Source organism: Laccaria bicolor, genomic scaffold, assembly GCF_000143565.1.
Source record: "Laccaria bicolor S238N-H82 LACBIscaffold_2 genomic scaffold, whole genome shotgun sequence".
NCBI classification, from domain to species: Eukaryota; Fungi; Basidiomycota; class Agaricomycetes; order Agaricales; family Hydnangiaceae; genus Laccaria; species Laccaria bicolor.
In genome coordinates this window covers 996,369-1,020,215 of record NW_001889873.1, presented here as the reverse complement: position 1 = coordinate 1,020,215, position 23,847 = coordinate 996,369, and the positions used below count along the sequence as shown (strand labels likewise).

Sequence of the window (23,847 nt, the reverse complement as noted above, 5' to 3'; positions counted from 1 at the left end):
AGGACCTGTAGAAACTCAGGGTGAGGATAACACTGATACAGTGTTTTGCATGTGAGATTGGAATCCAAATCTCACGAAAACTTGTTTGTTCTTGTGGTCCGTGACTGATGGGAGTCAACACAAAGTCAACATTCAATCATCGACGTAAATGTGGGTTCCAAGGGAGGGGACTCCTCCACTTGAAGAAAATTAGGATCTAGTCTTCTGACTAGATCGTTTATTGGCCACCTGTGACCTTCACTAAGAGCACTTTGGCAGAGGAAGTCCAACGTTCAACGCTGTGACACCGAGGAAGGCAACATCACACATTACAAGAACAAACAAGTTTTCGTGAGATTTGGATTCCAATCTCACATGCAAAACACTGTAATAGATCAAACTATTCCTTTTCTTATCATTCCAGAGATGGCGTTCAGCCACCTCAACAGCACTGAGGAGGAGGTGACCCAGACAGATAAAACTATTGAGAAACCCCCTTTCTGCGGAAACCCCCAGGATTTCTGAGGCTTTGGAGAGATCCCTGGCTTTTGTGAATTTTAACTTCTGGCCATAATCCGGCTGATCCAGTTGTGCAGCAGCTTACACAATAGTCGAGTCTTTGACATAAATATTGAAAGACTTACAAGCCAATTCTTTCTTGACACTACACTTGCTATGTAGATACAAGTGTAGATATTGAGAGCTAGCCTCACTCGCAGCCCTCATTTTCAATATACTGTGGTATTTCGACCGACTGTTCGGTCACTCGTTACATCGAGCTGTGAACCGAACAGATCTTGGCACCTGTCACAGGTCACTTGGAAGGTCGAATAGGGTGACATTTTACCCCAAAAAGGAAAGTCTCTCAAAAACTCAATTTTTCCGCTGCGTGGCGTACATTTATTACAAAATTATATACCATTCACTAATCTGGGAGGCTGTGAAGAAGGCAAGGAGGTCGCTACTACATGCCATGTCAACTGCTCAATGAACAGTTTCTGCTGGCCAAACACTTTTGTTGCTATGTCACACAGTCATCCAAATTCCGAACACCCCTCCCATCTGTTCAGGGCCATCACACGTCACATTGGCTGAACAGTTGGTCGAAATACCACAGTACATATATCTAATGCAGGGAACACCAAAACATTTCATTCATGCTTGAAGTCCAAATTGTCGTTCATGGATATTATGCTGCACAGCTTCACCAGGACATTTCTAAAATGTGTGGGTGAATCAACATTCAACTTGAACCATCAAGATGAATAGAGGAACAAGGGAATGGCCTGTCACCCCAGCGACCCAAACAAAAAGTCAAAACAGCCACAAGGCCCCATCTATGAGGTAACTGCATGAATGTCGACCACCATCATTGTGCAAAAGGCTTTGCATAGCGGGTAAGTACAATTACATTCAGAAGATATTTGAAATCACCTTGGGAGTCCAGGACCTCGTCAGCGAGCATTTGCACAGAAGCTTGGAAGAACTTGCTTTGTGTTATTGTACTATTTGTTGCCGCAAGAACGCTATGCAGCAAACCGTGATCAGTTGAATAATAGTGATCAGTTGCAATTGATTAGTTTGGCTGTGGACGGTATTGTGGGGTATGAGTAATGTAGGACAGAAACTTCAATGAGTTTGAAATGCACCGTAAGGAGGATTGAAATTTGAATGTTGTTTGAATGACGACTCCAAACGACTGCCATCCCAGGTAATCAGGCATCGTCAAGTCCCCTGTGCTCCTCGACATCGTTCACTCCCTTCCATTTTGTATTAGTTGCATGGGGCGCTGGCAGAGTGGATTGGGGTTGTGCTTGAGTTGCATACATGTTGCTCAAGAATTTGCATCAGCAAAACCTGATTTTCACACGTAGACAGGCACAGTGCTTCCCCTGACATCATAGTTTCCCATAGTTACGCGCCAAGTTTGGCTAGATGGCCTAGCACCCCACAGCACCCCACAGTGCTGTGTGGGTGTAACCTCATGCTATGCAGCTCTACAGAGACTTGGGCAGTTACTATGGGGTACTATAGAGGGGCCTCCACTTTCTATCCAGCCCTGATAGGGAGTCAAATTTTTATGCAGTGTTCAGTAGCATTGACAGGTTGGTAGATGTGGTAGAATACCAGCTGTAAATACGATTGACCTACAAAGATTGCACCCCAAACCCATTCCAAATCAACTCAACAAGACGTTCCTTCCACTTGTCACCCTCACTTTCTAATCCCCCCCAATGCAGGGCCCTCTTCTTCTTCCCTACACTCCCCCTCCAACTCCTCAGACAACAAACAATGCAATGGGCCTCTTGATTCCACATCATGTTCAGTGGTGAACACAGTGCTGACGTGTGCATTGTCGTTTACAAAGGGACAACATCAGGAGGCTTGTGGAAGTCAGTTGTGGAGTTGGCGCTCTCAACTGAAACTAGTTAGCCCTCTCCAACATTCATCTCAACGTCAACCACACCTTGTCACGTCCACAGCATGTATCCCCCATCAACCCTACCCAATCCACTGGAAATAGTGTGCGTCGATACCCATATTGACGTTGCGCCTGCTGTCTTCTTTTGTTGTAGTAGTTGTAGTCATTTGCTATAGACTAGGTGAGCCGTCAATGTATGACGAAAAGACGTGTTGTTACTTACATGGGCATAGGGACACTTTGCTCCAACGAGATGGCATCATCAGACCCACGGGTATTCAGTGATGAGGATGACCTAGTGCGTCTACATGATGTTCAGGACAAAAGGTGAAGGAGAAAGGATACACATACCATACACGTTCTCCTGCTGCCTCTCTACACCACACACTCGACCATCCACCCATGTGCCCAGAACGACCGAGATTTGCGAGGTTTTGATGTTGTCGACATCTAAACTGCTGGTGCACAATCACGGTAAGCACCCATGAAATGCTCCATCCATCATCAATGACTTACCAGCTAATGTTGTCACATCCAAGTCACGTCCGCCATCATAAGATGTGTTGGAAGCACCGACGTTGATGGCTTTGTGTATGGCGGCCCCAGTCAATTGGGTGTCGACGTGATGGTGGAAGGAAGGTAAGGTCAGTCACACTTGTTACTCGTTACTTCATGCTCACCGTTTCCCATGGTGGCCACAACGTTCGTCAACAAACTTCAACTGCAACACGTAGGTCAGTGGGCTTCTATCAGAATCCATCTACGATGACTTACTTTCTGTAGGTTATTGCATTACTGTAATCGAGTTAACACTGTAAGCAACTGTTCAGTGAGTGCTTTTGATGCCAAACAATGCTAACAAACATTTTAGAGTCTCCAAGGGCGATCGTGGTGCGGAAGACCTGACAAAAAGCTTTTGGACACAAGGATAGGTCAGTGAAATTTGCACTCAAGCAGTGAACGACCCTGACACACCTTTTTGCAGAACCAACTTATATATTCATGACCTTCACCCTCGCAATGCCTACTCTGACCATTCAAGCTGTCAGTCGCAGTGTCAACTCGAAAGGTTCCATGTTGTGTACCAACAGGCAGAAAAGTTGACGGTGGCCAACCTGAGAGGCACAAGCAGAAGTTGGTACGGTTGCGGGAGGTCACATGCTGCACTCAACTCAAATGTCTCCAAGTCTAACAAGCCCACCCTAAACCAACATGTGACCTGTTCATATTTCGAAACCGGCAACTTTTCAAGCCTATGCTTCCTTTCCTTCCACCCTCATAAGCACACTAACGTCGCCACCACCACCCACAACCTGTCCTACCTCCCTTGACGAATGGTTCCCTCCCTCCCTTGACAACGACATCCTCCATCCCTTGATGAATGGCATCCTACCTCCCTCGACAAACGGTCCCCTCCCTTGACAACGGCATCCTCCCTCCCTTGACAAACAGTGTCCTCCCTCCCTCAACAAATGGCATCCTACCTCCCTCAATGAATGGTCCCCTCTCCCTTGACAAATGGTGTCCTCCCTTGACAAACGGTGTCATCCCTCAATGAACGGTGTCCTCCCTCGATGAACAGTGTCCTCCCTTGACAAACAGTGTCCTCCCTTGATGAATGGTGTCCTCCCTCAACAAATGGTGTCCTCCCTCAACAAACAGTGTTCTCCCTCCCTCGACAAACAGTTTCCTCCCTCCCTTGACGACAGCGTCCTCCCTCCCTTGACAGATGGTGGCCTCCCTCTCTTGATGGATGGCATCTTGACAAATGGCCTCCTCCCTCAACGAATGGTGATGAACAGCCTCCTCCCTCAATCAACAGCCTCTTTCCTTTGACGAACAGTTTCCACCCTCCCTCAATGAACAGCCTCCACCCTCCCTTGGTGTCTCAATGAACAGCCCTTGGCATCTCAATGAATGGTGTTCCCCTCTCTTCCCTTATTGCCGCACGGGTTGGGGTACCCATGCATTTTTGTAAACCCTCTACCCATACCCACAAAAACCTGTGCCCATGGACATGGGTACAGGTTTTGACAGGTACAGGCATGGGTTACTCTGGAAAACCCCAGGGTAGCCCATGACATTCCCTATATAATGTTGAGTATTAGGATATGCAGTACTAGGGTTGTATAATGCAGTAGTGTAGATAATAAACTTATTTTTTCATAACACCACTTTTGGGTAAAAACCATGCAATATGGTATTAAAATGAGTAGAACATATCCCCCCTCTCTAGCAATCTGCAGACCCCAGGGGTTGCTACCGAGGGCTGCAGATCTGCTCTGTAATTCTAGGGAGCACTATGTAGTGGCTCTGTGTTTCTATGGAGAGCTGCAGATCTGCTCTGTGATTCTAGGGAGTGCTATGTAGTGGCTGTGTGTTTCTATGTAGGGCTGCATAGAATGTGCAGGTGACTGTAAAGGTGATACCCCTTTCTATGGTGCTATGGTGCTGCACAGATGTGCTGCCTAGCTCACCCAGGTTTGCTGATGTGCCTTCACATATGCCACAATGAAGTGAGTGGTGCAGCCACCCTGAAGTAGTTCATGGCTTGTGGAAATCTAGATCCTAATTATTATAAAGTTAGGTTAAGTTGACCCAAGGGACTAAGTGTGAAGTACTTACACATTGCGTCCATTATCTCCCTCACTGTGAATGAATCAACATCACAGTCCGGTATTGCTTGCTGACTAGCTTGGAAATATGTTATTCTCATTACAGAATTATAAGATATTTATGCACCAACCAGGCTCAGCAAGCCAATTTGAAGGGGCCAATGTCCTTAGCATAGCACCCCTCTTGTATGAGCAGACTCGTCTGATCCCTAGATATCGGCATGGCTGTTGAGTCTTAACCTTGCCGGAATGCATGTCTATGACCCACAGTAGACTCAAAGCAATACTGAGAGTGTAGGATCTTTCGTCGTTACAGTAGAAGGAACAATGTTGGCATCAAGAATCAAGACACCAGCAGCTAATGTAACAATGGATGGCCGGAGAGCATGTGACCTTTCCAGAAGGGTTTCCTCCAGAAATGGGGTTCTTAAATAAGCAAATATTTTTAGGGTAGGGTTTCCACAGAAAGGGGGTTTCTCAATAGTTTTATCCACCCAGACGATTCTGATGGTGATGATAGCAGTGATAACGGAGGAGGTGGAAACGGCCCTCGTAAAGGATCCATTGTTGGAATTTCGGGAGCTGTGCAAGCATGTGCAATGCGCCTGATCTTTGTACAGTTGAACCTCTCTTATCCCATACCTCTGACAACCCATAACCTCTCTTACCCCATAGTATTTTGTGTCCACCAAGTTGGTTCACAGGGAAATGCATAGCATAACCCATAAACCTCCCATTCCACATACCCCATACCCCTTGTGGGCCAAAACCCATAGGTTTTATGTCAGGCAGACCCTTTATTTGGCTGTCAAAAATTTAGCTTTACCTGGTGAACACTTGCGTGCACCCCTCCTAGTTATTCAGGTAGCTCAAAGTTTAATAGAATACACTTTTATCCCCCAAAAATATTCCCCCTCTGCCTCCCTTGAACCCAGTGCTTGACATCCTTAGAAATTATGACTGATTCCACAGACATGGAGATATGTCAGGATTTTATGACTTATAGATGTTAGGTGCATGTGAGAATCTTGAGTTAAAGGATGTTGAAACTCAGCCTGCCGGCAATGTCAATGGCCTCAACGTGACATATACAATTGGCAAGTGCATCAGCAACATCAATGATCATCCCAATGCACGTAAAACTGAAGCTCTGTTGAGCTCAGTCAATTGAGATATGCGGCATAAACAGGCCAGGGATATGACCTCTTTTAATACCTCATAACTACTTCAATTGATGTCCTACATTTTTCTAATGATTTTTTGCGATTTTTTCTTGATTTTTAGGATCTATTTTTACCATACCTCTATTAGCCCATAACCCCTCATAACCCATAGCCTGGGCTGTCCACCGAGGGGTATGGGTTAAGAGAGGTTTGACTGTATTTCAATTGGATTTCAGGTACAATCCTTCATTTGATCGTTTTCATGCATCCTTAGGGGTGTTTTATCTTTACCCCTTTTATTTTGTAGCCTACAAGTATATATATGGGATGTTGTACTGTAGTTACCTGTCCATTTGCCTCTGGACCCACCTCGGGCCTGGCGCTTCACAAGCACTAGGGTGCCTCAGAGGCCAATTCTTTGCCTGGTAGTAATTGGCCTCTGAGGGGGGTGATCCTGCCACTGTGCACACTGTCATTCCAAAAATAGCTCTGGCTGATGGTTGCTGGTGCTGTAATTGCACTTCCTTAGTCAGCAACGAACTTTCCAATGACGACCTCCACCCCCTTCACTGACATACTGCCCATCAACTTTATCCACCTATGTCTCTTGCACAGCATGCTACGTCACCAAATAGTGAGCGCTGACCACTCAGAGTCAGAGCACTCGGCTACTACTATGGCAACTAGCTAGCAATGAACCCAACAACGAACAACCTCCACCCCAGTAGCATGTTTGTATGCCAACCACTCACCCCCTCCTTGCGCATCATTCTATGTCACAAAGGAAGGATTCACACTGCTGCAGATATTCAGATATCACTGCAAGTTTAACTTGTTAGAAGGCTATGCATTTCTCCCTATCACCATTATTGCTCATGATTTTTTTTTATCTCTTTACCAGGAGGACATTTTTTGTAGGAAATTCATTTTATACAGTTTGCAAAAGACTGATAAATATTTTACATCTTCAATATCACCTTCCTGCAGCAAAAAACTTGCAGTAATGATTAATCTTTTTTAACTCCAATTTTTTGTTATAAATGTGAAATCAAAGATTTAACATAGTTATCTGCATTTTATCACATTTTTACCAGGTGATGAACGCCGTTTGCCCCTTGTGATCAAAGCAGATTGCCAATCTAAATCAAATGATCACTCAAATGACAAGGAGCCAAAGTTTGGGGGAGCGCGTGCAAATGAAGTCACTGATGACTTTGCATTTGCAGGAATTGATGGCGCGCCTGAAATGGCATTTGCTTCACTCATGGCTGATTCCTGGTTAGCGGATTCAGCGTGTACTTCACATATTACACCAGAAAGGAGTTATTTTAGAGAATATACTCCTACCTCAGGTCATTTTGTTAAGGGATTAGGAAATCAACCAGTATTAGGGATGGGAACAGTTAAATTAACCTCCCGCATTGATGGAAAAGCCTATCCCATCACTCTCAATAATGTGCTTCATGTTCCAAATGCACCACATAATCTTATCTCGCTTGGGTGAGTTACTGGCGCAAAAATTCAAGTTTTATTTACAGACACACATGTGAAGTTTAGAGCACTGAATCAGACAATTATGGCACAAGGTACCAAGATCTCGAATCTGTACCTTATGGATGTCAAGGTCTCTGCCAAACAAGACCAAGCTTACTCTGCAAAAGTAAGTGCACACACTTGGGATGAATGGCACAGAATTTTGGGTCATTTGAATATGGCTTCAGTAAAACAATTGAAGTCAAAGGGAATGGTTAGTGGTATGGAAGTCGATGAAAGTGTTCCAGCAATGGAACAATGTCCAGCATGCATTCTTGCAAAGCAGCACATCACACCGTATCCACAAGAATCAAAGACAGAAATTGCCAAGATCGGCGATTTAACAGTATCTGATCTTTGGGGACCTGCACAAACTACTGGCATAGAAGGAGAAAAATATTTCATTACATTCACAGACGGAAAATCATGCCGTTCAATGAGATATTTTCTGAAGAAGAAATCCGAGGCACTAGAGAAGTTTAAACAGTACAAGGCATTTGTGGAAACACAAACAGGCCGGAAACTGAAGAAACTTAGAGTTGATGGTGGTGGGGAATATATTAATGATGAATTCAAGGAACATTTATTAACAAATGGAATATTCCTCAAGGTTACAGCAGCCTACTCATCCTCACAGAATGGAATTGCAGAGCACGGAAACTGAACTGTAGTTTCGGAGGCATGCACTATGTTACACTTGCAAGATCCACATCTCGCTTACTATCTTTGGCCAGAAGCGGTCAAATATGCCACTTATCTCCGAAATCGTTCTCCCACACGTGCCTTGAAAGATGGAAAAACTCCCGACAAAGTATTCTGGAACAAGAAACCTAATATCTAGCATTTGCAAGAATTTGGTCGCAAATGCTGGGTTTTACAGCAACACAAGAAAAATAGGAAATTGGATCCTAGATCTTGCCCATTTAATTTTGTTGGCATTGATGACAGTACAAAAGGGTACCGTTATTGGAATGGCCAGCAAATATTAACCTCGCGCAATGTTATTTTCTCGAAGGATGACCAAGAAATTCAGGACTATGATGAATTTGAGGTCACAGTCAATCATCCTATGAAAATTGAGGGGAAGAATAGTCAATCGGACAATCTCCCATCAGACAATAACCCTGATGAGAACATCAGTACTAATAATACCATGATTGCAGACACACTGATAATGTCAAAGATTCCAATTCCAACTCGGGAAAAATCTACACGTGTTGCCGAAAAGTCACCATTCCATTATAGGTTTTTAAATAATCCTGCAGCAAGAGGTCCTCGGGAATGGTGGCATCAGGTACCAGTTCTCTCACAAGAAGAAAGCAATTTCTTGCAAGAATGGAAATAACATATGATTATGCCATGCTTGCAGAAAAAGCACCAGAGGTTGATGATGACCCAAAAGATGTTGAAGAAGCAAGATCCCGCCCAGATTGGCCTGAATGGAAAAGGCAATGGATGCAGAAGTTCTTCAATTACAAGATCTAGGGACATACATCAAAACAAAAATTCCTAAAGATAGAGTTGCCATCAACTGTAAATGGGTATTCCACATAAAGCGTGACGCAGAAGGCAAAATCGTGTGGCACAAAGCAAGATTAGTTGCCAAAGGTTTTTCACAGATCCCCAGGATAGATTTCTTTGAGACTTTCATGCCAGTGATGCGCCTCGATACTTTGCAGCTATTATTAGCCATTGCCACAATGTATGGATTAGTCACCCACATTGTTGACATCGTGGGAGCTTATCTCAATGGAGAACTCAAAGAACAAATTTACATGAAGCAAATCCCTGGATACGAGGATGGCACAAACTCAGTACTTTTATTACAGCGTACACTCTACAGACTACAACAATCCAGATGCATGTGGAATGAAAAGTTAAACAAAACTTTCATTCAACTCAGTTTCACATGGCTATTTTCAGATCAATGTGTCTATATTAGGCACATCAGGAACACCTTGTCATCATCGGAGTTCACATTGATGACATGTTAATTTTAGCTTCAGATGATGAAGCCATGGCAGAATTCAAAAGAGAATTCAGCCAAAAATTTGATATCTTGGATCTTGGAGAACTCAAACAAATAGTGGGATTTGAAGTTCAAAGGGATCTCAAGAAGGGCACAATACATTTAACACAAAATCAGTATGTGGGAAGAATCTTGGACAGATTTGGAATGTCCAAATCCATGCCTGTCAAAATGCCACTCGATCTGAATGTTAAAACTCCCAAAGGAGAACATCACGAAATTCCACAGTATGCAGTGGCAATTGGCTTGCTAATGTATGCAGCAATTGGCACATGGCCAGACATTGCTTATGCAGTCCAGCACCTTAGTCAATTTACAAGTAATCCGAGCCCAGAACATTGGAGTGCAATTAAACGTGTCTTCCGGTATTTAAATGGAACACGCAACTATGGAATAACCTACAGCAGTGGGAACATTGTTCCAATTTTAGAAGGGTACTCTGATGCGGACTGGGGAAATAGTGATCTCGATCGCAAATCTATATCGGGATACATTTTCTTATTCGGGAATGTGCCCATTTCATGGGCATCATGCAAACAGTGCACCATTGTGGTATCTACGATGGAGGCAGAATATATGGCTGCCAGCCTAGCCACCTGTGAAGCAATATGGCTTCGAACTTTACTCACAGAAATTGGTTTATTGCAAAATAAACCTACACAATTAAACATTGACAATCAATCTGTGATTGACTTTTCAAAGAACCAAGGGTCACACTCAAAGTCAAAGCACATTGATATCCAACATCATTTCATACAAGAACATCTTGGCAACAATTCCATAATCATAGAACACTGCGCATCCAAGGATAATTTAGCTGATGTATTTACTAAGGCGTTGCAATGCCAGCACACAAGAAATTTACTTCTCGCATCGGCATAGACTCGGAGTTGAGGGGGAGTGTTGGATAGCCATAGCGGACTGGCAACTCTGGCACACCAATGCTGTGCGCAAGTGCGCACACACTCGACCTATCTGGGACTAAATAGTACATTGTAGATTGTAGTATATAAGGAGAGCTCAAGAGCCAGGCTCAATCTTCTTCTTACTTTTATACTCCCTCATATAACACCTGTGAGCTCAGTTACAATCAATGTGTACATGTGACCGTATCTTACATGTGTTAGGTCATGTGAAGTGTCCTGTGCAAGCTGGTGACGAACCCGATGTCACATGTCACTACCCCTTCTCTTCTCACTACCCCCACAAAACGCAATGAGCGCGGACCATGACCATCGACGATTGGCCACGAGGACCAACCACCAGGATCGACGGACAACGGCGAGGCTCCACTAACTTCCACAGGGCCTACCACCAGGATCTATGAACGGCCATGAGGGCTCCACCACGATTGACGAGGGCCCACCACCAGGATCAATGAATGGTTACGATGGCCCATCACCATAACTGATGACGAGTGCCCACCACAACGAACGGCCATGCTCCCACCACCAACCCCGGCAAGCAGCTGACAACGACCAATGAATGGCCAAGAGCACCACCAATGATCCCCAGCCCATTCCCATCCCCCAAATGCAACTGTGAACAAACACGAACACCAGCCCGAATGTGAGTACCGCCACCACATTCACATCCATGAAGCGAGCCACAACACGAGCACCCGCAACGCCTGCCAACAACCAGATCCACCGACAACAAGTGCGGGTGTCAAGGACTTTGTATTGGGGAGAGGGCATGCAGCGTTGATAGGGTAGTGCAGGAATCGCTAATTATAGATTAGCAAGGGATCATTGGAGGGGACAGGTGGTGTCCCTACCTTCCTACTTCTACATAGTATGTATACCTTCCCATATAATTGTTTTTCTTGTACATGAGGAATACATATTATTTCCATATTATCCTGCCATTTACCCGAGCACAGAAGGACTTGTAAAAAAAAAAGAAAAGAGGAACTGAAGTTGGACACATGTCAATGTGTCGAACACATGTAAAATCAACACACTAAAGAGCAGGAACACATTGGGAACACACCAATGTGTCAGCAATTCACTGTATGTGTCACGTTGGCAGAGTTCCCATGCCTGTGGGTGGTAGCAGCTGCTACTAAAGTAATTCCGAAAATGGAAATCATAGCAGCTGCTATGATTTCTATATTTGGCTGCTGCCTTGATTTGGTATATAGTTCACACGCCCCTTGTCTTTTTGCATATTCAACATTTTTGACATCTTCCTCCCCCACCACACCATGTACAGCATCATTTCCTGTGCCAATCAAAAATATTATTTATCAATTGTAATTTTAGCTTGAGGAACATCTGCAAGCTATGCAACCTGGCAGACAAATGTGGCACATCTTGCGACATGATTCACTCTGAATGCAAAGGAGTTGCAGCTCAAATTGATAACCCTGAAAAAAAAAAATACAGCTTCATGAACATCTCATATGATAACTTTATCTGTTGCCCAGTGCCCAATATCAGGAAAGTAGTCATTCTGCTTATCAAAATCAAGCAATGATCTATAATATTTATCTTCCACCTGACAATATTTCAGTTGCAGGACCAAGTACATTTTCTAATGGGAACGTTGGTCTAAAATGTGCAGCATGAAAATGTTGAAAGTGTGAAAAAAGGATGTGGAGGGACAATTAGGAAGGATCAGTGCACAAATGCCTGTAGTTCTTGTGGTTCAAAGGAATGTAAAGGACTTAGGAAAGGATAACAAACATCCCTCTTAACCCTTGGACTTCTTTTAGGGGGTCGGAATGCTAAAAAAATCTATATAGTTCTATTTTTCACCATCGGAAGTATTATTAAAAGTGGTAGAAGAATCAATATATTTTGTTGTCATTTTTCGAAATTTTTACCAATAGAAAGGGTACTAAGAAGTCAGGAAATCCCTCCTTTTTCTCTTTTTCTCTTTCCTTTTTGGGAATTTTTCTCTCTTTCCTTTTATACTCCCACAACCATGATAACCGGGCCGTCGCGTTATGACCCTATGTGTCGCTGTCCCGATTTGGGGAGTGTGTCATTATTCGTATACACTGGACGACTCCGCCTGGTAGAGTAATCGTCGTTGGTTCAGTGACAGAGGGCAGTGCTTGAGTCATTTACAAGGCATGTAGAGTCCGATGAATGAAGGTGGAGACATTGGGATAACAGCGTACGTACTCGGAACTCGCTGGTGATGGACGTCTCATTGCCGATGTCGAAGACGGACTTGCGAGGGGTGACGGTAATGAGAGCGCGCAGCTTCTTTGACGACCTTGAGCGGTAGGGCTTAGATACGTAGAGCGTGCCAGTCGACCTTTGTGATACTGTCTATGTCAATTCAATGTTCGTCCTCTTCAAAGTATCAACTCCATGGAATATGAAGGTAAGAGTCCAATGCCTCTTACATTCATTCAGCTGTGCGGAATAGCTCAAAAACAAGTATAACTACAATTACAGTCTGACGATAGGAACATTTTAAGCAGCATCTGTTGCGCGGATGTGTCGTTCAACCTCTTTCATATATTTTTCTCGGACAACGCGGCGGGCCAGTGTCCTCAGTTCGTTTTCGTTCGATAGGTCTGCCTCCCCTGAATAGTCAGAAACACGTGGGATAGAAAGGACACTAGAGCAGCATTAGGCCTTGCAGAAGGTGCAAAACATTGGAAACATGCCTTTTTGTCAGTAATGCAACTGCCTCGCAAGACTTTTTTTCAACATCTTCAATAGTACGAACGGGCTCCTTGAACTTGTTCACGCATTGGGCGACAAGGGCGAAGGCCATTTCCCATTGTTCAGTCGATTTACTGTCATGAGCACAATGTGTTTCCTTCTGGCTTACATTGTCATCAGTGTGAATGCCAAACAGTTGCTCAGTGGGTGAGGAACCGATCTGGGGAGACATTAGAGATTCCTGCCATGAGGTCAAAGAACAACAAACTAACAGGCGACACAGGTCGCCTCTCACGACTCTTTTTGACGATGGCAGCAAGGCCTTCAGTATAGGCAAACAGAATAACGGTGAATACTTTATTTGTCACTAGGGAAGAAAATGAGCCCTCAGAAACCCGAATGGGAAAACCACATGCCACTTATCATATCTGCAATGAACATTTCTCTTGTGGAGTTTACTCGCAGCATCTCGTCAAAAGCGAACTTCTTTTGGGTTTGATCATATGAGTAGAAATGAAAAGTCTCCATGTCGGTAAGTAAACCATAAACACGCAGGCCTTCAAATTCTACATTCTTGTTCATTTCGGCGGCGGCTGTAGGCAAGCTCAGCATAACTCAAGAATGAGGATTCAGGCTTACAAAGGAGCTCAAGAAATAGTTGCGCAATGTCGTCTTCCCCTCGGAAACGCAAAATTACAAAGAAAAGCATACCCCCAATCATGACTAGCTGTACCAAGTCTCCGTCAGAGAGTCAGTGGCATAAATTGAGCAATAGACCCACCTCATGCTCAACCTCACCTCCGCTAGAGTAAGCCGTCGTTATTGGGTCCTCCGGTCGATTGATAATTCGACCATGGAATAATGCAACAATGGGTATGAGGTACTTGGTGTAAAGTGAGCACGCGAAAACATTCTTTGACGGTTGGACATACCGCGTCAAGGGCTCTAACTCGCACTTGTTCCCTCACCTGAAGAGGTCGTTCTTGGTAGACGTCTTGAATGCGCCACGCCGCCTCGGCAGTAGTTTCATGAAAAGAAGGAGGGAGAAAAACAGAAGGAATCGAGAATGAGTCAAATATGATGTGCGAAAGATCAGGGCTCAGATCGAATTGGGGCGCAAGCTCGGTCCATTTTGCGGACGAGAAGGATGGCAGGTTTTGTCTTGCTTTCTTTATTTGAGAGGCAGTGATCTGCCCGTCGTTGGCAAGTTCTGCAAGAACCTTGGCAAGGGAGTCAGGCCCAAGTGCCAAAAGCTTCTCCTTCCACCCCTTTGGAAGATCGACTACAGAAGTCGTGATTTCACTCAATTTGCTTTTTTTTCCACTTCTTTTTCCCTTTCCCTCTGTCTCGTCGTTGCTTTGCATCGAGCACTGGGTGGTGCTTTTCGTAGAGCGGTGCGTGCGTGTACGGAGTTTGAATTGCTAGGTTTGCCAAATTCACACCTCTCCTCACCGGTCCCACCAGAGGGATTCGAGGAGTCTGAGAGCAGAATGTCTGCTCGAAGGATATCTGAAGTCAAAGTCGACCTACTTCCCAATCCTGAATATCTTGACTTTCCACGATCGGACGGTTCTCCCTCCGTCTGGCCTCAGAACACCACTCGCGTTATTGACCATGAAGGTCATGTAAATTTCATGCAACCTGTTGGTTTGGACGCGTCTGTGGCTGTGAGATGGAGACTTCAAGCTGCCAGTGCAATCGCTATTGATATGGGAATGGCTGGTATGTCTATCACGGCGGTCGTATTGATTCTATTCTCACTTGGCCGGAACCGCAATATTCAATAGAGGGTTCTAACTATGTTTTGAGGACGTGGCCTCATGGATATTGCATGTACGATCACAACAAAGGTCCCGCGAACGGAAATATTAGGCACGATATCTATCTCTACGGTGTGTTTTTATCCAACTCATACCGCTTGTGAAAATTCAATGACCTCGTTCTGTAAGGTTCCAAACACAAATTTCGCTCCATCAACGAGTTCATTCCGCACGCTATCTGGCTTATGCGTGATCCAACCATGAATCCGAGTAATTGCGCTTGCAAGTACTGTTCGAAGAAATCGCAAAAGGAGATCACTGCTGCTATGAGCGATATTCTCCAAGCCCGTTCGACATCTGGCATTGCATCTCCAACATCCTCTCGAATGAGACCTTCACGCGACAAGTTACCAAAAGCGAAAGACTTTCATAAACACATACGAGAACAGAGGGCTCGCGATCCAAAGGTATACGCCGCCGTGCAAAAAGCGCTCAAACCTTTGAAACCAGGGTCGGGTGTTTTGAAGCAGCCTATGCTTGCCGAACGCAATTCAGATCTTAGAGCTATATGCTCCAAGACCGCGATGAATCTCAGACGGTGGTTTAGAGAGGGAGAAATGGTTTGGTGTGCACTGGAGACTCCTATTACACTTCCCGACGTCGATGGGATCAACATCCGATATTGGCCCGCTTTGGTCGAGCAAGTCAAGTTGAAAACCGTACCTGTGCGCCGTGAAGGCGATGTTTTGACACAACCAATCGCCTCGTCGTCCTCATCTCAACCGGAAGGACACCAAGATGATGGGACGGGTAGGGGGATAGTCATAGAGGAAAGGAACGATGACCCGCCATTGCCCTGGACGGTGAAGCAATCAACAACCTACAAAGTCCAACTTCTTGCCGTCTCGCACTCGTATACCATTGCCGATGAACACGTATTGCCATATCAAGCTCATCTGCCCTCAACTCAACTAATTGCAGCCCTGCAACGCTTCCCTCCTGAGAATCTCGAATTCAACCGAGAGCAACTATCCAAATTCAATCCATGCGCTCCTTCAACATCTTTCAAGGACGCTGTCGCTCCATATGCGATGGCTGTCCAGATTGGCTCTCTTCTCTCCGGATTTTGGTCCTTCACCGACGAATGGGAATTCAAATACACCACACCTATCCAACCGACGCCATTACAAAATTCGATCCAGGCCGCCATTGAGGCAACTGGGCGACATAATGCCCAAACTAATGCACTTACCAACAACTCCTCACCTCCATTCTATACAAAAATCACTACAACAAATCCTAATATGACACCCTCCGAGGCGCAAGCTGCCGCAACACAGGTCCTTGGAGTGCCACTCTCGTCAGGGTTGCCGGACTCATTTACTCAAATACGATTCCAGGGCCTCTGGTGGGGAGCTGAAAGAATATGGGTGGATGACTTCGTTCGCTTGAAGTCTCCACGCCGCAGTTTGGCGCCCAAAGGAGCGCAGAACATTCTCCCCCCAGCAGGTCCTGGCAAAGATACTCGTGAACTCTGGATAGCGCAAGGGAAGGAGCCCGACGATGTATTTAATGGTGCTGGAGGTCGGGGGGTTTTCTTGAAATTGGATGGGCTTTTTGTTGTGGACACTCCGAAGGAGGGCGGGTTATTGAAGAAGGAGGGCAGGGCATCTGGAATGCTCTATGAACTTGCGGAATTGGACTGGGAGGAACCTGGTCAGCCAACACCGCAAGTCAATGGTCCGCATACCAACGACTCAGCATCTTCTTCGGGGTCGTTGCCCTGGAGAACGACGTCGCAAAACGGAGATTCCTCTCTACCTTCAACATCTTCCCCCAATCTACCTAGCCCCAATACTCAGCAATGGGATCCTCCTGCATACCTGCTACCGAAAGCACCTGTGGGGTACAAGTTCCGTCCTATTCTTTCACCGGGACATGAAGCTGTTGTAAATTTGGGGCTCATCAGCGGACGATATTATCCCGAAATTTTGGATCATCCTCACTTGAGGCCACTAGTTCAACAAGCGATGGAAAGCGGAGGGGTCATGCAATGTAACAACCTCTGGGCACTAGAAGGATTGTCTGCTGGATACCACAATGCTGTTGATCCAACGTCTTACAAGAAAAGCCGGACGGACATGGTGCAGGATGCGGACAAACTAGCTGGCACCGAGTTGGAGGAACACAAACAACAAAGGATATCAAATGGGGACGTGGCGATGTATGAGGAAGAATATGAACCCCGAGAAGAGGCGGACACGGAAAGGATGGACATAGACGATTGAGTATGTATATAATATAATTGAGCAAGTGCACTGTCTTGTATCTGGCATGTATATATTTTTGTTGTAAATTATACTTGTGACAGGGGCGTGACCACCGCCACTCTTGGTCTCCGACGTCAAGCCCAGCGTCAAGCTTAGGTCTTGCTTGTCGCCGTCTCGTCTGTTCTCCGCCAGGTTGCTGAGGAACCGTCGAGGTTGGGTCCAATTCCTCGCCCAAAGTTGCGTATATACCCTTGTGACGAAATCGGCCAGTCGATTCCGGCAGTTCCTCCAATCAGTCCTTGTTTTCTCGCTTTCTTATTACTCTTTCTATCGCAATACCTATCCCAACATGAGTTCTCTTGGCCTTTACCCGTCCAATTCCTCTAATTGCAGCCTCCCATCTCAAACGAGCGTGAACTACGTTCCACCATCCCCGGCATCCATCTCCTCAAGTCGCTCTGCATCATCCTCATGGTATTCACTGGACCGCGACGATGAGGGCATGTTACATCTTCTGGTCATCGCTTTGACGCATTCTTAAGCAACCTTTACCCCAGAGAACCTCACAATCACAAGCAATCGTCCATTGTCCAAGGCGTCGGAGAAGCGGAAGAGCCAAGAGTAGGTCGTGACATTCTTTCTAACCCATTACCCATTGCCGTTCATTTCCAGGGATCTGCGCCTCCTGGCAATTTCAACGCATATGACAGAACTTTCGTACGCGATATCCGATATCCAAACACGTATATTCGGTATTCCATCTCACGCCATCAACAACGGGTACGCCACCTAACATCCTTCCAAACAGAAATACAAGAACTTCGCCACAAATCACAGTCGTCTGGAGACAACGCAGGAACTACGAACATCATTGACCAATCTCTCATGAGTCTTGATGAACGCTTAGAATCTGTGGAGAAAGGGATCAAGACCATAAACGAAACGTTGGAGCCCCTCATGCAAACTTCGGCGACCCCAACAGTGTCTGAGACCGTTGGTTCAAGTGAAAATGCCGCTCTTTTGCGCAAACAGGCCACTTTGTTAGCGGAGTGGGAGGCTATTCAGAATGAAAGTGATGTATTGAGGGAGGAGCTCAAGGAAGACAAGTGGTTAACAGTCTTTAGGACAGTCACAGACCAAGCAGATGGCATGATGTCTAGTCTGGAGAAGGCAGTAAATCGATGTCAGGTGCGTTGTTCTTCTTCATCCGCATAATGCGTCGGTGATAAAGCATTCTTTGGTACAGGAATTCATATGGCAAGTCCATCGAAAAGGTGTTGATGAGCCCATTACTCCCGCTTCGATGACAAAGGAGAAGGCACCCATTACACTTGAGGTGTTCACGTCGCTTTTGGATTCTTTCGAAGCCAAGAAGAAGTAAGAATCGTTGAATCATGGGGTCTACGGTATCTCATTACTTTATAATCAGACATTACATGCCTGCGACGTCGAAAGTTCTCTCTATCATCGATAAAGGCGTTCGGGACCGGGTCACAAAGAACGGCGAAACCTTGAGACGGCATGCAGAATCTGCACAGAAATGGAAAAATCTCCGCGAACGAATATCAAGAACCGATGCGGAAATGGAGACAGTTCGTAAGATTCTAGTACACTCAGATGGAGCCTCCAGTGAGGGCGGATCCAGCACATCTGGCGCGACATCTGGAAAGAACGGTTATCTTGCGACTCCTCCAAGCGGCTCGAGATCATCAAGAGCACCAAGCACAGCGAGCACCCTTTCACGGTCAATATCCCCCTTCAGAAAATTCGCTCGTAGGATCACAGGGTCAAACCGTCCGAGCCCATCTTCGTCGGTGTCTTCAGTGACCCCATTGAGTGTGAACAAGAAAGGGAAAGCGCCGTCCTCTGAACCTCCGCTATCAGCCAGTGAAATGCGTCGGCAAAAGACATCCTTGTTTGGATCTGTGAGGGGTAGTCACCCATCTACTCCCATCACTCCAGATCGTCCTGGGCACAAGCACAGTCAAAGCTTCACCTCAGACTCGTCCCCTCGAGTTGGAAGGTCCGACTCTTCGACCGTGAAACAAACTCGTTCGGCCTCCAAGCAGCGGTGGAACAGTTCGACCAAGGTGGAGCCAGAGGAACGTTCAAATACCATAAAGGCAACACCTCCAAGGAGGCCACCATCGTCGACGGGAACTTACGGATTTTCTGACGATATCCCTCCCGTACCGCCACTTGGAACCCCTTACCGAAGGAGTATGTCCCGAACGTCAATGGCGTCGTCTCGTCCATGGTCCCCTCTTACCTCATCAATTTCCACCACACAGTCTTCTTCTCAGCATGTGCCGCTACATATACCCAATTTCGGATCCCGTGCACCAACACCATCTAGAGCGATAACTCCAAGTACTACCCCTCGGCGTCGACCGAAAACCCCAAGCCATATACCAGCTCCATCGCGGACCCTGCGCTCATTTTCCGGAACCCAGTCAGAATCTGGTTGGGATGATGAGGACTCCTTTCAGCGCTCTTTCTCCCCCGCCTTTTCTACTTCTGCGTTGAGCTCTACCTCTCCAAGAGGGCATCCACCTCGACCCCCCAGCCGATCTATGATCCCAGTCCCGGCTGTCCATCTCTCGTCACCTTCGCGACCCTCGACCTCGATGTCAAGCTATAGTCGTTCAGAAAGCCCGCCAATGGCACTCAAAGGTTCTGCTATCCAAGCCCAGACACCTGAATCGGCGTTGCGCAGTCGTGCACCAGTTAGTACGCGGAACACGGCACGTCCATCCATCAACAAACTTCCCCCTTCGAGTTTTAAAGACGGCAACGCCAGTCGCGCTCCGTCACGCCCTGGTTCGCGTGCTGGAGCTTATACGCCATCGATGGACAATCTTCCTTTCCATGAATATGTTGCTGGGAACCCCAAAGATCCTCTCGACGCAGAGGTTGCCATGATTGTCAATTCGATTGCTCACGGTTTGTTGATTGAGCGGGTCGATCCTCCCCTCAAGAAGATACCAAAGGAGGGCGAGGAGATCAAGGCCCAATATGCAGTTTCCAATTCGCTCAGCAAGAAAATCGTTACTTGTAGGTTGACAACACTTACGAGGTCTGGGAAGACGGGCGGGGACACGACAACTAAGAAGGTAATGTGTCGTGTTGGAGGAGGCGAGTTTTGTTTTGTTATCTAGACGCTTGCAGATCAACTGACTTTTTTTGACGACAGGTTGGCAAGATCTGAGCCACTATATACTCAATCGTCAGGCTGGACTATGAAGCAGATGGTGGCCCATCTTCATATGTAATACGTCAATCATACCTCATGAGGCTCACCTTTCTCCCTCGATTACCCACATGTATTCACCCTCATGGCCGATTCGTCGCTTTGAATAATCAGCATGCTATTGCTTCAGGATTACCAGACGAACCCACTGATATATTTGCAGGATGAAAGTTGATGACCACGCAAACTTGAAGTGAGTGCCATAATGAAGGCCAACGGAGACTACATAATTCCTGAGGCACGAAATGATGGACACCTGCCATCCGCCTTGTCTGGCGCCAAATCTCAGAGGACAAAGACGATATCGCGCGTGTACATGACATCGATTGGCAAGATTTGAAATTTGAGGCCTGAGGCTTTGAGCTACTAAGTATATGCGCACAATGCATGCGCATATACACACAAGACTGTACTCTTGGGAGGCTTAGCTCAATACCTATCGATGCTAATAATATATGGGCGATTGTGCGCCTCTTCACGATATGCTCCCACAAGGAACATTGTAGCTGTCGATGACTCCCCGGAATTATAAGACCACCGAATTGTTACCAAACGATGTGCCTATGAATTAACCGGAGGACAAGGCGTGTCTAGATGTTGCACGGAAACTAAACAAAGCGGTGATCGGGATTCCGAGGCCCTGGGACGCTATAAATTAACTCGAGCCTTTGGCCTGTCTCTTCAGCCACACCTTGACAGACCCAACCATGACCAAACCCAGACTATCGAGTGCATCGTCTGATTCTTCGTCCTCATCGCCCTCATCGTCGCCCTCGAGAGCTAAAGAGCTCCCAGGAAAGCTGGTTAAAAAGGTCAAGCGTCAGTTCCACCGTCTCGACGACATGATCCACCACGTGACGCTCCCTAAACATCGTGCAAGGACCATTTCAAGCTCCAGCACGTCTTCGAAACGTTCAGTTTCCGCCACATTCCCTGCTCTCAACATCCTCCGCACAGTCCTTCCCCCTCTTTCATCTCGCCCACGTAGGCAATCTGGACTCAACGACGACGACGCCTGGGCTCATCGTGACAAGTACGCTCATTCAGAACCAGACCTTGACAGTATCGATAGAGCCAGCACCGTCTCCAGCAGCTTCCAGGCCCCGGAACAATCATCTACAGTAGAATTTCCCATGGACGCCCAGCCCCCTTTTGAGAGCGCTGATACCTCCGATTTACCCACGCCTCTCCAAACTACCCCTCCTACTTCTGAACCCATGCTTGCTAGCCCACCTCCTATTGTCTTGGTCGAGCCAGATGCCCCTGATCCGTTTTTGATCGACGATGAAGGAGATGCGTTGTCCGGAGGAGAAGGGGAAGAGGAAGAGGCATCGTCCGCTGATGTTTCGGGCACCGTCTCACCACACGATGTCTCCCTCTCCGTTCCCGCTTCACCTTCCCCTAGCAGCATTTCGCAGCCCAACCTCCTTCTTTCGCCCAACATCAACAAGGACGTACCCCCACCCCCTTCGGACAGCGAAGAGGAGGAAGAGGAAGTCCCCGATGTACACCTCCCTGGCCTCATCATACCTACTATGTTCCTGCCCATACCAAACGTACGCCACTTTTTCTTGTCGAATCAGTTGACCTGGTGGCTATCCAGATCTTTAATGTATAATACCTGTACTAGACGGACCCGTTGACTACGCTCCTCACCAAATATATTTATCAACCTGAGAAGCGCCCCGTTCGAGATCTCACCGGCGAATGGCAGCAAAGCGATTTTCATACACTGGTCGTAAGTCCTCAAAGGATCTCAAGTATTGAACACGATGTCATGATCAAGTTCCAGATGACGAACAGCTGGCGAGCGCTGGCGAGAATGGCTCGAGACCGAATCGTAACATCCGATCCCTCAGACTTGACACTCATTCTCGGCGTAAGATCTTGTTCCAATTTCTTCTGGTTGGCAATAATCATATCCATTTCAAACAGCTCTGGCATATCCGCCTCTCGTGCCTAGCCAGACTACGCCTGTTCAACCAAACCTCCGCAGAATGCACCAACCTCTTCACCGTCCTCAATGCCATCGAACCCTTGGAATCGCGTGCCTACGTCATGGAACGCATCTTACCCTTCGAACTGGAAGTTATGCAGACCCGATTGAAATATTGGGCAGGGGACCATATGGGTTATTTGGACGCGTTGAATGGGTTATTGAAGAAATGTAGGATCAAGTCTAGACAATCTAATTCGGACCCCAACGTCATGCCGATGTGGAAGGAACGCGGTGCGAGGCTTTGTTTGATCATTGCGTCGGAGATGGTCGAGATAAAGGTTTGTGTGTGGTTAGTTTCGGATATACCCAAGGATAGATACTCATTATTTCTGTCCGACAGGAATTCACCGCCGCCGCTCGACTACTCGAACCCCTCTGCGACCAAGGAGACGGCACCACCAGTCCGGCGCTCCGTTCGTCCGTGGCGCGGATATATTTGCAAGGCGGCAACGTCGGTATGGCCTCAAAGCACTTCAAGCAGGTCGCCGAGGATCCTACGGCAGAAGAGACGCTGAAGCAGATGAATGCTGCTCTGTTGGCGTGTGCGGTGGGAGATTGGGAGGAGGCGAGTGCGACTTTGAAGGCGATTTTGGAGAGGGATGCAGAGAATTATGCGGTAATGTTGAGGATTAACGCGTGGCGTGACTTTGTTTCTGATTCTTGCGTTCATAGGCGGTTAATAATTTATCGGTTGCGTTGCTTAACCAGGGAAACGTCAAAGAGGTCCGTTTGCATCACAAGCTTTGTTGATAAATATATTTAACATTTTTTTATAGGGCATCGAAGTACTGGAAAGGGCGCTCAAAGCATCACCTTCAAGCGTGGTTGTCGCTGAGCCGTTCTTGTTCAACCTTTGTGAGTATAGAGCTCGAGTAAAACCATTTTTTTTACCTACTACACTCACAGCAACTCTCTATGAACTGCGATCCATGATGGGTTTTGAGAAGAAGCGAGAGCTGTTGATAGAAGTTGCCAAGTGGACTGGAGATGGGTTGAGGGTTTCCTGCTTGAAAATGCCATCCAACTGAAAGAAATGAATTCATATCCTGAAGCTTTTTTTGACGTCAAACAACCTCCATCTTCTTTAAAATCGTGGTTTGATTCCAAGAATAATGGTAGTGTCGTATATATACTGGTATAATGTTACTGATCCACAATCACAACCTGCAATGGGGCCGACGTGGAGACCGTCTAAGTGCACGTA

At 46.4% G+C, this 23,847-nt stretch overlaps 7 protein-coding genes across 7 annotated transcripts; 5 read left to right on the top strand and 2 right to left on the bottom strand.

The window, feature by feature from the left end:
* Positions 1–2,463: 2,463 nt before the first annotated feature.
* Positions 2,464–3,732, top strand: LACBIDRAFT_321717 (uncharacterized protein; the record flags this gene model as incomplete). The annotated part of the gene is made up of 10 exons (XM_001875096.1): positions 2,464–2,504; positions 2,578–2,582; positions 2,635–2,699; positions 2,721–2,728; positions 2,814–2,875; positions 2,941–3,040; positions 3,185–3,230; positions 3,273–3,333; positions 3,387–3,445; positions 3,493–3,732. 10 exons carry the CDS (start codon positions 2,464–2,466, stop codon positions 3,730–3,732), a joined length of 687 nt encoding a protein of 228 aa, XP_001875131.1.
* An 859-nt stretch (positions 3,733–4,591) lies between these two features.
* LACBIDRAFT_305302 (uncharacterized protein) lies at positions 4,592–4,895 on the top strand (the record flags this gene model as incomplete). The annotated part of the gene is made up of 1 exon (XM_001875095.1): positions 4,592–4,895. One exon carries the CDS (start codon positions 4,592–4,594, stop codon positions 4,769–4,771), a length of 180 nt encoding a protein of 59 aa, XP_001875130.1. The 3' UTR covers positions 4,772–4,895.
* Positions 4,896–5,047: 152 nt separating this feature from the next.
* LACBIDRAFT_305301 (uncharacterized protein) lies at positions 5,048–5,271 on the bottom strand (the record flags this gene model as incomplete). The annotated part of the gene is made up of 2 exons (XM_001874510.1): positions 5,048–5,091; positions 5,148–5,271. 2 exons carry the CDS (start codon positions 5,269–5,271, stop codon positions 5,048–5,050), a joined length of 168 nt encoding a protein of 55 aa, XP_001874545.1.
* A 7,898-nt stretch (positions 5,272–13,169) lies between these two features.
* On the bottom strand, positions 13,170–14,733 carry LACBIDRAFT_305296 (uncharacterized protein; the record flags this gene model as incomplete). Its single annotated transcript, XM_001874509.1, has 7 exons — positions 14,297–14,733; positions 14,146–14,247; positions 14,004–14,091; positions 13,781–13,957; positions 13,637–13,731; positions 13,367–13,584; positions 13,170–13,317 (listed from the first exon to the last, which is right to left on the bottom strand). The coding sequence occupies exons 1-7, from the start codon at positions 14,726–14,728 to the stop codon at positions 13,170–13,172; spliced, it is 1,260 nt and encodes a 419-aa protein (XP_001874544.1). The 5' UTR covers positions 14,729–14,733.
* A 121-nt stretch (positions 14,734–14,854) lies between these two features.
* LACBIDRAFT_292026 (uncharacterized protein) lies at positions 14,855–17,447 on the top strand (the record flags this gene model as incomplete). The annotated part of the gene is made up of 3 exons (XM_001875094.1): positions 14,855–15,086; positions 15,152–15,256; positions 15,314–17,447. The coding sequence occupies 3 exons, from the start codon at positions 14,855–14,857 to the stop codon at positions 17,410–17,412; spliced, it is 2,436 nt and encodes an 811-aa protein (XP_001875129.1). The 3' UTR covers positions 17,413–17,447.
* A 650-nt stretch (positions 17,448–18,097) lies between these two features.
* On the top strand, positions 18,098–20,637 carry LACBIDRAFT_305294 (uncharacterized protein; the record flags this gene model as incomplete). Its single annotated transcript, XM_001875093.1, has 5 exons — positions 18,098–18,146; positions 18,203–18,582; positions 18,641–18,771; positions 18,824–20,529; positions 20,588–20,637. The coding sequence occupies 5 exons, from the start codon at positions 18,098–18,100 to the stop codon at positions 20,635–20,637; spliced, it is 2,316 nt and encodes a 771-aa protein (XP_001875128.1).
* Positions 20,638–21,351: 714 nt separating this feature from the next.
* On the top strand, positions 21,352–23,671 carry LACBIDRAFT_305293 (uncharacterized protein; the record flags this gene model as incomplete). The annotated part of the gene is made up of 8 exons (XM_001875092.1): positions 21,352–22,200; positions 22,275–22,382; positions 22,437–22,523; positions 22,580–22,921; positions 22,984–23,259; positions 23,316–23,366; positions 23,420–23,498; positions 23,550–23,671. 8 exons carry the CDS (start codon positions 21,352–21,354, stop codon positions 23,669–23,671), a joined length of 1,914 nt encoding a protein of 637 aa, XP_001875127.1.
* Positions 23,672–23,847: the final 176 nt, after the last annotated feature.